Below are 15,960 nucleotides of genomic sequence, written 5' to 3' on the forward strand. Positions count from 1 at the left end.
AGGCGTTGTTGCCTGGATCAACGACATGTCTGCTCCAGGTCTGCTCTAGAGGGGCGCAACAACGTCGGCCCCTCGACTTTTTCTCGCGTACAGAAAGAAATACGCAGGTCTCGTTGAAAATGACCTATAGGCGTGTTAAATCGTTTGAAAGGATTGAAAGGATCTTAAAGGGTCTTTTCAAACGTGAAGCGAGGAACGCAGGTGTTGTTGCCTGGATCAACACAGGTCTGCTCCAGGTCTGATGAAGAGCGGCGCAACAACGCAAGCTTAAAAATAAAGCTAAACAGAATCCAGGTCTTGTGAGTTGCGGGGGGGCGTGTGCACGTAACGAGCACGCGCGCGGCAAATTCACGGGACCGCGCTCAGCCGTTCACTTGCTCACCGCGACTTCTCCGCGCAACAATGAAAATGAACTATAGGCGCGTTTTATCGCTCCCCATTGGTAAGGCCCTTAATGCTGTAAACTAAATGTGGTTCCATGCATTGAAATAACGTTATATAATAAAGCATATTGCTTTCGTGATTTTTCAAAAATAGCAGACCTACAAGCCGAGTGGCTCGCTATGAGCTTGTAGGTCTGCTATTTTTGAAAAATCACGAAAATTTGGTGCAAATCTTTTTAACTCAAATCTTTGCTTATCTGGGGAGGTCCCTGGAACAACATATTTTCAGATGGGGGTCGGTGGCCAAATACAATTCATTTTTGGGGTCCTTGACATGAAATATTGAGCACCACTGATACAGAAACATAGGTATTTCTGAAAACTTTAGATTTAGAAGACATTTTTTTAATTTCGACGTCAGGTCTAAATGGGTTAAGTGGTGCTTCTGTAAATGTCCTTCCAACTGAAACTGACTTTATATTTAAATCATTTCCAGCCAGAGGTTAACAGTTCTAGCCGAGACAGCCAATCAACTGAGGAGGATGCAGTGGGCGTGTCCAGCCGCTCCAGCGTGCGTCTGATGGCCAATCGGTTTCAAGCTAAATTAGACGAGAGCGCCACCTCCTGTCCAAGCCCCTCCCCCTCGTCAGCTTCAGCGCTGCTGCGCAGACAGGTGAGAGAGATGATGTCATCCTGCTGCGCAGACAGGTGAGAGCGATGATGTCATTCTGCTGCGCAGACAGGTGAGAGCGATGATGTCATCCTGCTGCGCAGACAGGTGAGAGATGATGTCATCCTGCTGCGCAGACAGGTGAGAGCGATGATGTCATCCTGCTGTGCAGACAGGTGAGAGCGATGATGTCATCCTGCTGCGCAGACAGGTGAGAGATGATGTCATCCTGCTAGATTGTAAGGACATTGCATCACTTTGTAGATATTGTGGGTCAAATCAATTGATTCCCGTGCGCGGTGCACGGCTGCAGCCCGTCACGTGTGTGACTAATCGTACGATTTTGACTTTGACTTTGTGGTGGTGTAGCTTACTTGATTAAGCTTTTTGAGTTACCTATCATTGCCCTTAGCCAGGGATGATGGCTATTTATAACCCTTGATGACTCGGGTTCGGCCCTACGGCCTTCAAGCTGTGTTTACAGCATTTGATTTGTGACGGTGGGGCTTTTTTTCTACAGGGGGGTGTCTTAACTCCACAGGCACAGGGCATGTGTTTATACAGGGGGGTGTCTTAACTCCACAGGGCATGTGTTTCTACAGGGGGGTGTCTTAACTCCACAGGCACAGGGCATGTGTTTATACAGGGGGGTGTCTTAACTCCACAGGGCATGTGTTTCTACAGGGGGGTGTCTTAACTCCACGGGGCATGTGTTTCTACAGGGGGGTGTCTTAACTCCACAGGGCATGTGTTTATACAGGGGGGTGTCTTAACTCCACAGGCACAGGGCATGTGTTTCTACAGGGGGGTGTCTTAACTCCACAGGCACAGGGCATGTGTTTCTACAGGGGGGTGTCTTAACTCCACAGGCACAGGGCATGTGTTTATACAGGGGGGTGTCTTAACTCCACAGGGCATGTGTTTCTACAGGGGGGTGTCTTAACTCCACAGGGCATGTGTTTCTACAGGGGGGTGTCTTAACTCCACAGGGCATGTGTTTCTACAGGGGGGTGTCTTAACTCCACAGGGCATGTGTTTATACAGGGGGGTGTCTTAACTCCACAGGGCATGTGTTTCTACAGGGGGGTGTCTTAACTCCACAGGGCATGTGTTTCTACAGGGGGGTGTCTTAACTCCACAGGCACAGGGCATGTGTTCATACAGGGGGGTGTCTTAACTCCACAGGCACAGGGCATGTGTTTCTACAGGGGGGTGTCTTAACTCCACAGGCACAGGGCATGTGTTTCTACAGGGGGGTGTCTTAACTCCACGGGGCATGTGTTTATACAGGGGGGGTCTTAACTCCACAGGCACAGGGCATGTGTTTATACAGGGGGGTGTCTTAAATCCACAGGGCATGTGTTTCTACAGGGGGGTGTCTTAACTCCACAGGGCATGTGTTTCTACAGGGGGGTGTCTTAACTCCACGGGGCACAGGGCATGTGTTTATACAGGGGGGTGTCTTAACTCCACAGGCACAGGGCATGTGTTTCTACAGGGGGGTGTCTTAACTCCACAGGGCATGTGTTTATACAGGGGGGTGTCTTAACTCCACAGGGCATGTGTTTATACAGGGGGGTGTCTTAACTCCACAGGGCATGTGTTTCTACAGGGGGGTGTCTTAACTCCACAGGGCATGTGTTTCTACAGGGGGGTGTCTTAACTCCACAGGGCATGTGTTTCTACAGGGGGGTGTCTTAACTCCACAGGGCATGTGTTTCTACAGGGGGGTGTCTTAACTCCACAGGCACAGGGCATGTGTTTTCTACAGGGGGGTGTCTTAACCCATTCTGACCTGAGATCAGATTCATACGAGGTTTCCGCCGGACACACACTGGTCTGATGAACCCATTCTGACCTGAGATCAGATTCTAAAAATGTCAGTCGCTCTTCGATTTTTCAAAAATAGCAGACCTACAAGCTCGTATCGCGCCACTCGGTGGCGCGATATGAGCTTGTAGATCTGCTATTTTTAAATAGCTAAAGCATAACATGATGCCGACACCAAAATGGGTGCCCGTTCAGAATGGGTTAACTCCACAGGCACAGGGCATGTGTTTCTACAGGGGGGTGTCTTAACTCCACGGGGCATGTGTTTCTACAGGGGGGTGTCTTAACTCCACAGGGCATGTGTTTATACAGGGGGGAGTCTTAACTCCACAGGCACAGGGCATGTGTTTTCTACAGGGGGGTGTCTTAACTCCACAGGGCATGTGTTTCTACAGGGGGGTGTCTTAACTCCACAGGGCATGTGTTTCTACAGGGGGGTGTCTTAACTCCACAGGGCATGTGTTTCTACAGGGGGGTGTCTTAACTCCACAGGGCATGTGTTTCTACAGGGGGGTGTCTTAACTCCACAGGCACAGGGCATGTGTTTCTACAGGGGGGTGTCTTAACTCCACGGGGCATGTGTTTCTACAGGGGGGTGTCTTAACTCCACAGGCACAGGGCATGTGTTTCTACAGGGGGGTGTCTTAACTCCACAGGGCATGTGTTTCTACAGGGGGGTGTCTTAACTCCACAGGGCATGTGTTTCTACAGGGGGGTGTCTTAACTCCACGGGGCATGTGTTTCTACAGGGGGGTGTCTTAACTCCACAGGCACAGGGCATGTGTTTCTACAGGGGGGTGTCTTAACTCCACAGGGCATGTGTTTCTACAGGGGGGTGTCTTAACTCCACAGGGCATGTGTTTCTACAGGGGGGTGTCTTAACTCCACAGGCACAGGGCATGTGTTTCTACAGGGGGGTGTCTTAACTCCACAGGGCATGTGTTTCTACAGGGGGGTGTCTTAACTCCACAGGGCATGTGTTTATACAGGGGGGTGTCTTAACTCCACAGGGCATGTGTTTCTACAGGGGGGTGTCTTAACTCCACAGGCACAGGGCATGTGTTTCTACAGGGGGGTGTCTTAACTCCACAGGGCATGTGTTTCTACAGGGGGGTGTCTTAACTCCACAGGGCATGTGTTTATACAGGGGGGTGTCTTAACTCCACAGGCACAGGGCATGTGTTTCTACAGGGGGGTGTCTTAACTCCACAGGGCATGTGTTTCTACAGGGGGGTGTCTTAACTCCACAGGGCATGTGTTTCTACAGGGGGGTGTCTTAACTCCACAGGGCATGTGTTTCTACAGGGGGGTGTCTTAACTCCACAGGGCATGTGTTTCTACAGGGGGGTGTCTTAACTCCACAGGCACAGGGCATGTGTTTCTACAGGGGGGTGTCTTAACTCCACAGGGCATGTGTTCATACAGGGGGGTGTCTTAACTCCACACTCACAGGGCATGTGTTTCTACAGGGGGGTGTCTTAACTCCACAGGCACAGGGCATGTGTTTCTACAGGGGGGTGTCTTAACTCCACAGGCACAGGGCATGTGACAATGCAGCAAAAAGTCCCTCCAATGATCCAATGAATAGTTTCTATTGAAGTCTGAAACATGCGTGTGCAGGGCTTAAAGGTCTCAGTCCTCCTGGGGACTGGTTTCAGTCCTGAGGATCTCATAGGGGTCATTTAATGGCATCAGTGCAGATTTGCAAAAAGTCATTTTTAGCCTTGGGATTTGTTGGGGCTTTAAGCCGTGTGTGTGTGTGTGTGTGTGTGTGTGTGTGTGTGTGTGTGTGTGTGTGTGTGTGTGTGTGTGTGTGTGTGTGTGTGTGTGTGTGTGTGTGTGTGTGTGTGTGTGTGTGTGTGTGTGTGTGTGTGTGTGTGTGTGTGTGTGTGTGTGTGTGTGTGTGTGTGTGTGTGTGTGTGTGTGTGTGGGGTTGACAATGAGAAAGTGCTAATGTTAGAGTAATGACGAGTATAAAATTGAGTTATTTGAATAATTTGGATCTGGAGGTTATTTTAAACAAAGTGTGTTTGCCCTGTGCCCTGTGTTTTGCCCTGTGTGTTTGCCCTGCAGTTTTAGGTCTCGATAAATGACTTTTCTTGTAACCACCGCGCTATGACTTGTGGTGTGATATAACACTCAAATCTACACAGCGAAGAACAAAGGTGCTGGGACGGGGGGGTTAGCAACTTAGTGCTTGAGTTGCTATTAACCCATTCTGACCTGAGATCAGATTCATACGAGGTTTCCACTGGACACACACTGGTCTGATTAACCCATTCTGACCTGAGATCAGATTCTAAAAATGTCAGTCGTTCTTCGATTTTTCAAAAAATAGCAGACCTACAAGCTCATATCGCGCCACTCGGTGGCGCGATATGAGCCAAAATGGGTGCCCGGTCAGAATGGGTTAAATGCCTTGATGTCATATTCACGATTCATGATAACTACTTTTTATATATGTGATGTATGACATGCTTTGTTTTTGCTTAAATGTAAGTCGCTCTGGATCAAGAGCGTCTGCTAAATGCCTAAATTGTAAATTGTAATTGTAATATTCGACCATATGGCCTATTGGCTATCATTTATAAACTCCTCTGGTGTCTCACATTTTGTTTTAAAATCATGCTTTATTTTTATGGCTTAAAAACACATCTTACAAGAAGAGTCAATGAGAGAGCTTTACAACAGAAGGCCAAATATTAGGGGACTAAACTATTAGGGCATTTGAACACAGGCACAATTGCCTGCTATAGTCACAATGTGAGACAGGGTCTCAATGTGAACACTGATGCCTGTCAGTCACAATGTGGGACAGGGTCTCAATGTGAACACTGATGCCTGTCAGTCACAATGTGGGACAGGGTCTCAATGTGAACACTGATGCCTGTCAGTCACATTGTGGGACAGGGTCTCAATTTGAACACTGATGCCTGTCAGTCACAATGTGGGACAGGGTCTCAATGTGAACACTGATGCCTGTCAGTCACAATGTGGGACAGGGTCTCAATGTGAACACTGATGCCTGTCAGTCACAATGTGGGACAGACAGGGTCTCAATGTGAACACTGATGCCTGTCAGTCACAATGTGAGACAGGGTCTCAATGTGAACACTGATGCCTGTCAGTTACAATGTGGGACAGGGTCTCAATGTGAACACTGATGCCTGTCAGTCACAATGTGGGACAGACAGGGTCTCAATGTGAACACTGATGCCTGTCAGTCACAATGTGGGACAGGGTCTCAATGTGAACACTGATGCCTGTCAGTCACAATGTGGGACAGGGTCTCAATGTGAACACTGATGCCTGTCAGTCACAATGTGGGACAGGGTCTCAATGTGAACACTGATGCCTGTCAGTCACAATGTGAGACAGGGTCTCAATTTGAACACTGATGCCTGTCAGTCACAATGTGGGACAGGGTCTCAATGTGAACACTGATGCCTGTCAGTCACAATGTGAGACAGGGTCTCAATGTGAACACTGATGCCTGTCAGTCACAATGTGGGACAGGGTCTCAATGTGAACACTGATGCCTGTCAGTCACAATGTGGGACAGACAGGGTCTCAATGTGAACACTGATGCCTGTCAGTCACAATGTGGGACAGGGTCTCAATTTGTGGGACGCCTGAAAAGTCTTGGAAATGAGGGACTGTCCCACGCAAAGAGGGACATCTGGTCACCCCATGGGTCGCACACAGTGGCAAGAGTGAATTTTTATTTTCTACATCATACAGAAAGAAAGATGTTTGGGCTATATCCAGCCTTCATCAGTTTTAGGACACCATGTGTTGCGTGTGCATTAGCACTGTCTAATATATCAATGCACTGGATTTGCTCTGCATCAATGCTACCTGTCTATTATTCCTCTAGTTTTTTGTTTTGTTTTTTCTTTCTTTATCCTTTATTTAGCCAGGGTAGTAACTGAGCACAAGTGCTCATTTTCAGCAACGCCCTGCACATAGAAACAGACAGACACACAAGGTTCAAGGTTCAAGGTGTTTATTGTCACACAGATGTACATGCATTGTGAAAAACTCTCTCTCACACACACACACACACACACACACACACACACACACACACACACACACACACACACACACACACACACACACACACACACACACATTAAAACCTGGGAGCTGACCAGTACAACCACAGTCTGATACTGTTGTACTGACCGGTACAACCACAGTCTGATACTGTGGTACTGACCGGTACAACCACAGTCTGATACTGTTGTACTGACCAGTACAACCACAGTCTGATACTGTGGTACTGACCGGTACAACCACAGTCTGATACTGTTGTACTGACCAGTACAACCACAGTCTGATACTGTTGTACTGACCAGTACAACCACAGTATTATACTGTTGTACTGACCGGTACAACCACAGTCTGATACTGTGGTACTGACCGGTACAACCACAGTCTGATACTGTTGTACTGACCAGTACAACCACAGTCTGATACTGTTGTACTGACCGGTACAACCACAGTCTGATACTGTGGTACTGACCAGTACAAATATAACAGAATAAAATGTTTAAGATAGTCACGATTCGCGAGTAATGAACAGGATTGTGTAGGAAACTGTGCCAGTGAAAACTTCATATAGTGTGTGTTGTCTGTCAAAATGTTACATTGTTCAGTTTTTCTGCCTTCTTCCAGGCCATTCGGTCGATGCTGGCGGGCTCGGTGGGCGCCAGCGACGTGTGTTTCTTCTGCAGGAAGCGCGTGTACGTGATGGAGAGGCTGAGCGCCGAGGGCCTGTTCTTCCACCGGGCGTGCTTCCTGTGCGACCACTGTGGCGGCACGCTGCGCCCGGCCGCCTACGCCTACGATGGACGCCACGGTGAGCACCCGGGGAGGGAAAGGAGGCCTTGATGCCGTCGAAATGACTGATTTAACCGATATAGACATTATAGACATTAACCTGAAAATTGCTGATCTACAAGCTCACAGCACGTATAGCGCTGCGACACATTGTGAGCTTGTAGATCTGCTATTTTCAGCATGCAAACGAGTGTAACATGACTGTTGAAATTGTCAGTATATTCAGTCTTATAGTTTTAGTCGTCACAGCTTATAGGATTGAAGAAACCACAGCTTGGTCAAGATGCTGTCAGTGTGATTTCACACTGCCTGCCACGGGATCATTGCCATTTCTACATGTTGTCATCTGACTTGTGTGTGTGTGTGTGTGTGTGTGTGTGCGCACACACACACACACACACACACACACACACACACACACACACAAAGCGCGTTGGGTGTCTTCAAGCTCCCTGCACTGAATGAGGCCTCAGTATGCATATACAGTATGCATACAGTATGCATACAGTATGCATACTGTATGCATGTATGTGTGCATTAAATCACTTTGTCTCTTCACCGTTGGTGCCCTCTGGGCCTTGCTATAGGATGTTTTACAGGCTGTTTTGTGGTTGTTGCTATCTTGGTGTGTGTGTGTGTGTGTGTGTGTGTGTGTGTGTGTGTGTGTGTGTGTGTGTGTGTGTGTGTGTGTGTGTGTGTGTGTGTGTGTGTGTGTGTGCTCGCACCACAAGGGTCGTTGTGTTGTGTGTATAGCTCAGGGTTCGAGGGGAGGTACCAAAGTGAGGTTTTGTCTTTGATTCAAACGTGGAAGCCAATCAGAAGTGCCGCTGTCAAATGATGGGCGTTTAAACACGAGGCTGCGCGTCAGCGTTGGTACATATACATCTTTACCAGCGCTTTCTAATGACTCTTCCGCTAGTTCTGTACGAGCGATCTCACGTCACCTGTACTGCTGTCGACCTGTTCTACTCCCCATGGAGGCTTCAAACTGTAAGATATATATTTCATCTGAACACAATGATTCATTTATTCTCCGTGAGACACTAGTCGTCTTTGTTGAGAAGATCTACAGCTGTGGGAATTAATGACCTGGGCTATATTTGGGTCTGCGTGATATCATAACTTTATTTGGGTCTATTAATTTATTTGGGTCTATTAATATAATTTTATTTGGGTCTGCGTGATATCATAATTTTATTTTAGGTTCGGCGAAATGGCAAATGTGTTGTTTGTGCTCCCTAATACTGCTAAAACGTATGTGTGTTATTTGTTACGTTGTGGTTCCATAACTGATTAATGTTGTATGCAGGGATAGGTTCTACTGTTTGTTACGGTGTGGTTCTGGTACCATAACTGATTAACCCATTCTGACCTGAGATCAGATTCTAAAAATGTCTTCTACATCCTGACGGTTTTCTGAAAAAGCCAGGTTTCTATGTCAGTCATTCTTCGATTTTTCAAAAATAGCAGACCTACAAGCTCATATCGCGCCACTCGGTGGCGCGCTACGAGCTTGTAGGTCTGCTATTTTTCAATAGCTAAAGCATAACATGATGCTGACACCAAAATGGGTGCCCGGTCAGAATGGGTTAATGTTGTCTGCAGGGAGGTTCTACTGTTTGTTACGGTGTGTTTCTGGTTCCATAACGGCTCCATGTTGTCTGCAGGGAGGTTCTACTGTTTGTTACGGTGTGGTTCTGGTTCCATAACTGCTCCATGTTGTCTGCAGGGAGGTTCTACTGTTTGTTACGGTGTGGTTCTGGTTCCATAACTGCTCCATGTTGTCTGCAGGCAGGTTCTACTGTTTGCAGCACTACGATCTGAGGCTGAGCGGTCCGACCCAGAGGAAGAGACCCGCCACCAGCATCTCTTCTGACCCGTCGACCTCTCATCGCTCATCAGGGGTAAGAACTATTATTTTTGTTTTATAAATCCAGTTTATAAATTCAGTATAACTCATTGCAGTGGTCCTCAAACATTTTCATGTCGATTTGAGAACGTTAATTTGTGTTCAGAACAACTCCAGAATTTGTCGAGATGTTTCGGGATTTTTAGAAACACCTGCAACCTCACGACAACGCCACACGTTGTACGGCTTGTAGATTGACTATTTTCAAATAGCCGAGTTTAGTTTAGAATGGAGTTAAGTGATTTCGATGCTATCAAATCGCGCTGGATGAATAAAGCGACTGTGTTTAGTGGCTGAATAGCAACTCCCCGTGACCGCACGTCTAAAATATTAATCAGACCAGTGTGTGTCCAGTGGAAACCTCGTATGAATCTGATCTCAGGTCAGAATGGGTTAATGCTTCTAAAGACTCTTATGTAGTTGATAGTCTGAGCCGCGCGACCACCTCCGCCATTGCTGTGGTCGTCTGTCCGAGAGGCAGGCGTCTTCTATATGAATAGAATAGGACTCTATGATGACCTATGACCTATGCTGAGCTATCGCTAGACGGCGCCGGCGATGTATGAGTTAACAAATGTATCTGGGGACCCCCTGGAACCCCCAAGAAGGACCACTGGGCCCCCACACTGAGAACCACTCATGTATTCATTTAATAGATATTTTATTATATGTGATAATGGAGCCCAAACTGTATGTATTATATCTACTGTTTCTAGACCTCCCTCCTGAGCTCAGTGCCCACTGCCTCGTCCACAGGAACCATGACCCCCGACAGCACTGTGGGCCGCAAAGCCTCAGGTGAGACCCTTCTCACACACACACACACACACACACACACACACACACACACACACATTTATTTATATGGTCTTCAGTGTGTGTGTGTGCTTGTGTGTGCCTCTGTGTGCGCGCCTGCTGAGTGTATGCGCACGGAACGCTACAGACTCTCTTTCATGCCAACTGCCATCAGACTTTTTAATGCAAAGGCATAAGAACTGCCCCCCCCCCAAATGGCATATGGTCCTTGGTTGTCTGGTCTTGTGTGATATGTCATTTGTGTCTGTTCTGTGTTGCTCTGTCTGTCCAGTAGTTTTTAGCTTTTTAGTTTCTATGCACTTTATGCTGTTGTAACACTTCAATTTCCCCTCGGGGATTAATAAAGTATATCTCATCTCATCTCTCATCTCATGTTTTCCCAGTGGCGTCACTGATGGAGCCCAAGGGGTCCGGGCCGGCCAAGAGGATGTGGCGGGCCACGCCGGAGCGCATCGAGCTGGAGAACAGCGGTGGGGACGTCCTCACCGCTCCTCCCTGGGTCAGGGACCCCTCCTCTGGGCCCACGGACCCCTCCTCTGGGCCCACGGACCCCTCCTCTGGGCCCATGGACCCCTCCTCTGGGCCCATGGACCCCTCCTCTGGGCCCATGGACCCCTCCTCGGGCCCCACGGAGCGCATCGGGCTGGAGGACAGCGCGGGGGACGTCGGCGCCACGCCCCTGGAGGTCCCCGAGGAGGTGCTGGCCAACTACAACCTCAGTCTGCTGGAGAAGAAGAACAGATGCTCTCAGGGATCCAGGTTGGACTTCTTTGACACTTTGTATCAGTGGTGGAAATAAAGTCAACTTAACCCATCTGTCTGTAACTATCTGTCTGTAGCTCCATCTGTCTGTAGCTCCATCTGTCTGTAGCTCCATCTGTCTGTAGCTCCATCTGTCTGTAACTATCTGTCTGTAGCTCCATCTGTCTGTAGCTCCATCTGTCTGTAGCTCCATCTGTCTGTAGCTCCATCTGTCTGTAACTATCTGTCTGTAGCTCCATCTGTCTGTAGCTCCATCTGTCTGTAGCTCCATCTGTCTGTAGCTCCATCTGTCTGTAGCTCCATCTGTCTGTAGCTCCATCTGTCTGTAGCTCCATCTGTCTGTAACTATCTGTCTGTAGCTCCATCTGTCTGTAGCTCCATCTGTCTGTAGCTCCATCTGTCTGTAACTATCTGTCTGTAGCTCCATCTGTCTGTAGCTCCATCTGTCTGTAACTATCTGTCTGTAGCTCCATCTGTCTGTAGCTCCATCTGTCTGTAACTATCTGTCTGTAGCTCCATCTGTCTGTAGCTCCATCTGTCTGTAGCTCCATCTGTCTGTAGCTCCATCTGTCTGTAGCTCCATCTGTCTGTAGCTCCATCTGTCTGTAGCTCCATCTGTCTGTAGCTCCATCTGTCTGTAGCTCCATCTGTCTGTAGCTCCATCTGTCTGTAGCTCCATCTGTCTGTAGCTCCATCTGTCTGTAGCTACATCTGTCTGTAGCTCCCTCTGTCTGTAGCTACATCTGTCTGTAGCTCCATCTGTCTGTAGCTCCCTCTGTCTGTAGCTCCATCTGTCTGTAGCTCCATCTGTCTGTAGCTCCATCTCTGTGTCTGTAGCTCCATCTGTCTGTAGCTCCATCTGTCTGTAGCTCCCTCTGTCTGTAGCTCCATCTGTCTGTAGCTCCATCTGTCTGTAGCTCCATCTGTCTGTAGCTCCATCTGTCTGTAGCTCCATCTGTCTGTAACTCCATCTGTCTGTAGCTCCATCTGTCTGTAGCTCCATCTGTCTGTAGCTCCATCTGTCTGTAGCTCCATCTGTCTGTAGCTCCATCTGTCTGTAGCTCCATCTGTCTGTAGCTCCATCTGTCTGTAGCTCCATCTGTCTGTAGCTCCCTCTGTCTGTAGCTCCGTCTGTCTGTAGCTCCATCTGTCTGTAGCTCCCTCTGTCTGTAGCTCCATCTGTCTGTAGCTCCATCTGTCTGTAGCTCCATCTGTCTGTAGCTCCATCTGTCTGTAGCTCCATCTGTCTGTAGCTCCATCTGTCTGTAGCTCCATCTGTCTGTAGCTCCCTCTGTCTGTAGCTCCATCTGTCTGTAGCTCCATCTGTCTGTAGCTCTGTCTGTATCTCCATCTGTCTGTAGCTCCCTCTGTCTGTAGCTCCATCTGTCTGTAGCTCCCTCTGTCTGTAGCTCTGTCTGTATCTCCATCTGTCTGTAGCTCCATCTGTCTGTAGCTCCATCTGTCTGTAGCTCTGTCTGTATCTCCATCTGTCTGTAGCTCCCTCTGTCTGTAGCTCCATCTGTCTGTAGCTCCATCTGTCTGTAGCTCCATCTGTCTGTAGCTCCATCTGTAGCTCCCTCTGTCTGTAGCTCCCTCTGTCTGTAGCTCCATCTGTCTGTAGCTCCATCTGTCTGTATCTCCATCTGTCTGTAGCTCCATCTGTCTGTAGCTCCATCTGTCTGTAGCTCCATCTGTCTGTGGCTCCATCTGTCTGTAGCTCCATCTGTCTGTAGCTCCATCTGTCTGTAGCTCCATCTGTAGCTCCATCTGTCTGTAGCTCCATCTGTAGCTCCCTCTGTCTGTAGCTCCATCTGTAGCTCCCTCTGTCTGTAGCTCCATCTGTCTGTAGCTCCATCTGTCTGTAGCTCCATCTGTCTGTAGCTCCATCTGTCTGTAGCTCCCTCTGTCTGTAGCTCCATCTGTCTGTATCTCCATCTGTCTGTAGCTCCATCTGTCTGTAGCTCCATCTGTCTGTAGCTCCATCTGTCTGTAGCTCCATCTGTAGCTCCCTCTGTCTGTAGCTCCATCTGTCTGTAGCTCCATCTGTCTGTATCTCCATCTGTCTGTAGCTCCATCTGTCTGTAGCTCCATCTGTCTGTAGCTCCATCTGTCTGTAGCTCCATCTGTAGCTCCCTCTGTCTGTAGCTCCATCTGTCTGTAGCTCCATCTGTCTGTAGCTCCATCTGTCTGTAGCTCCATCTGTCTGTAGCTCCATCTGTCTGTAGCTCCATCTGTCTGTAGCTCCATCTGTCTGTAACTATCTGTCTGTAGCTCCATCTGTCTGTAGCTCCATCTGTCTGTAGCTCCATCTGTCTGTAGCTCCATCTGTCTGTAGCTCCATCTGTCTGTAGCTCCATCTGTCTGTAGCTCCATCTGTCTGTAGCTCCCTCTGTCTGTAGCTCCGTCTGTCTGTAGCTCCATCTGTCTGTAGCTCCCTCTGTCTGTAGCTCCATCTGTCTGTAGCTCCATCTGTCTGTAGCTCCATCTGTCTGTAGCTAAATATGTCTGTAGCTCCATCTGTCTGTAGCTCCATCTGTCTGTAGCTCCATCTGTCTGTAGCTCCATCTCTCTGTAGCTCCATCTGTCTGTAGCTCCATCTGTCTGTAGCTCCATCTGTCTGTAGCTCTGTCTGTCTGTAGCTCCATCTGTCTGTAACTCCATCTGTCTGTAGCTCCATCTGTGTCTGTAGCTCCCTCTGTCTGTAGCTACATCTGTCTGTAGCTCCATCTGTCTGTAGCTCCATCTGTCTGTAGCTCCATCTGTTTGTAGCTCCATCTGTCTGTAGCTCCATCTGTCTGTAGCTCCATCTGTAGCTCCCTCTGTCTGTAGCTCCATCTGTTTGTAGCTCCATCTGTCTGTAGCTCCATCTGTCTGTAGCTCCATCTGTCTGTAGCTCCATCTGTCTGTAGCTCCATCTGTCTGTAGCTCCATCTGTCTGTAGCTCCCTCTGTCTGTAGCTCCATCTGTCTGTAGCTCCCTCTGTCTGTAGCTCCCTCTGTCTGTAGCTCCCTCTGTCTGTAGCTACATCTGTCTGTAGCTCCATCTGTCTGTAGCTCCATCTGTCTGTAGCTCCATCTGTCTGTAGCTCCATCTGTCTGTAGCTCCATCTGTCTGTAGCTCCATCTGTCTGTAGCTACATCTGTCTGTAGCTCCATCTGTCTGTAGCTCCATCTGTCTGTAGCTCCATCTGTCTGTAGCTCCATCTGTCTGTAGCTCCATCTGTCTGTAGCTCCATCTGTCTGTAGCTAAATATGTCTGTAGCTCCATCTGTCTGTAGCTAAATCTGTCTGTAGCTCCATCTGTCTGTAGCTCCATCTGTCTGTAGCTAAATATGTCTGTAGCTCCCTCTGTCTGTAGCTCCCTCTGTCTGTAGCTCCATCTGTCTGTAGCTCCATCTGTCTGTAGCTCCATCTGTCTGTAGCTCCATCTGTCTGTAGCTCCGTCTGTCTGTAGCTCCGTCTGTAGCTCCATCTGTCTGTAGCTCCATCTGTCTGTAGCTCCATCTGTCTGTAGCTCCATCTGTCTGTAGCTCCGTCTGTCTGTAGCTCCATCTGTCTGTAGCTCCGTCTGTAGCTCCATCTGTCTGTAGCTCCATCTGTCTGTAGCTCCGTCTGTCTGTAGCTCCGTCTGTAGCTCCCTCTGTCTGTAGCTCTGTCTGTAGCTCCCTCTGTCTGTAGCTCCGTCTGTAGCTCCATCTGTCTGTAGCTCCGTCTGTAGCTCCCTCCGTCTGTAGCTCCATCTGTCTGTAGCTCCATCTGTCTGTAGCTCCATCTGTCTGTAGCTCCATCTGTCTGTAGCTCCATCTGTCTGTAGCTCCATCTGTCTGTAGCTCCATCTGTCTGTAGCTCCATCTGTCTGTAGCTCCATCTGTCTGTAGCTCCATCTGTCTGTAGCTACATCTGTCTGTAGCTCCATCTGTAGCTCCCTCTGTCTGTAGCTACATCTGTCTGTAGCTCTCTGTTTCCCAATAGTGAATCCCTATGTTTTCCAACAGTGAATCCCTATGTTTCCCAACAGTGAATCCCTATGTTTCCCAATAGTGAATCCCTATGTTTCCCAACAGTGAATCCCTATGTTTCCCAACAGTGAATCCCTATGTTTCCCAACAGTGAATCCCTCTGTTTCCCAACAGTGAATCCCTCTGTTTCCCAACAGTGAATCCCTATGTTTCCCAACAGTGAATCCCTATGTTTCCCAACAGTGAATCCCTATGTTTTCCAACAGTGAATCCCTATGTTTCCCAACAGTGAATCCCTATGTTTCCCAATAGTGAATCCCTATGTTTCCCAACAGTGAATCCCTATGTTTCCCAACAGTGAATCCCTATGTTTCCCAACAGTGAATCCCTCTGTTTCCCAACAGTGAATCCCTCTGTTTCCCAACAGTGAATCCCTCTGTTTCCCAACAGTGAATCCCTATGTTTCCCAACAGTGAATCCCTATGTTTCCCAACAGTGAATCCCTCTGTTTCCCAACAGTGAATCCCTATGTTTCCCAACAGTGAATCCCTATGTTTCCCAACAGTGAATCCCTATGTTTCCCAACAGTGAATCCCTCTGTTTCCCAACAGTGAATCCCTCTGTTTCCCAACAGTGAATCCCTATGTTTTCCAACAGTGAATCCCTATGTTTCCCAACAGTGAATCCCTCTGTTTCCCAACAGTGAATCCCTCTGTTTCCCAACAGTGAATCCCTATGTTTCCCAACAGTGAATCCCTATGTTTCCCAACAGTGAATCCCTATGTTT

The 15,960-nt window shown here is 48.4% G+C and overlaps 1 protein-coding gene across 1 annotated transcript in view; it reads left to right on the forward strand.

Moving 5' to 3' along the window:
- Window positions 1-15,960, forward strand: part of mical3b (microtubule associated monooxygenase, calponin and LIM domain containing 3b) — a gene marked incomplete at its 5' end in the record, with an annotated part of 63,131 nt that overhangs the window by 23,168 nt on the left and 24,003 nt on the right. The window contains 5 exons of the mRNA XM_083757413.1: window positions 880-1,056; window positions 7,564-7,747; window positions 9,520-9,632; window positions 10,354-10,435; window positions 10,837-11,212. Of these exons, the coding sequence (XP_083613539.1) occupies window positions 880-1,056; window positions 7,564-7,747; window positions 9,520-9,632; window positions 10,354-10,435; window positions 10,837-11,212 (932 nt within the window). The remainder of the gene's footprint in view (window positions 1-879; window positions 1,057-7,563; window positions 7,748-9,519; window positions 9,633-10,353; window positions 10,436-10,836; window positions 11,213-15,960) is intronic.

This window comes from Protomyctophum parallelum (genome assembly GCF_964188405.1).
Source record: "Protomyctophum parallelum genome assembly, chromosome: 22".
Taxonomy (NCBI): Eukaryota; Metazoa; Chordata; class Actinopteri; order Myctophiformes; family Myctophidae; genus Protomyctophum; species Protomyctophum parallelum.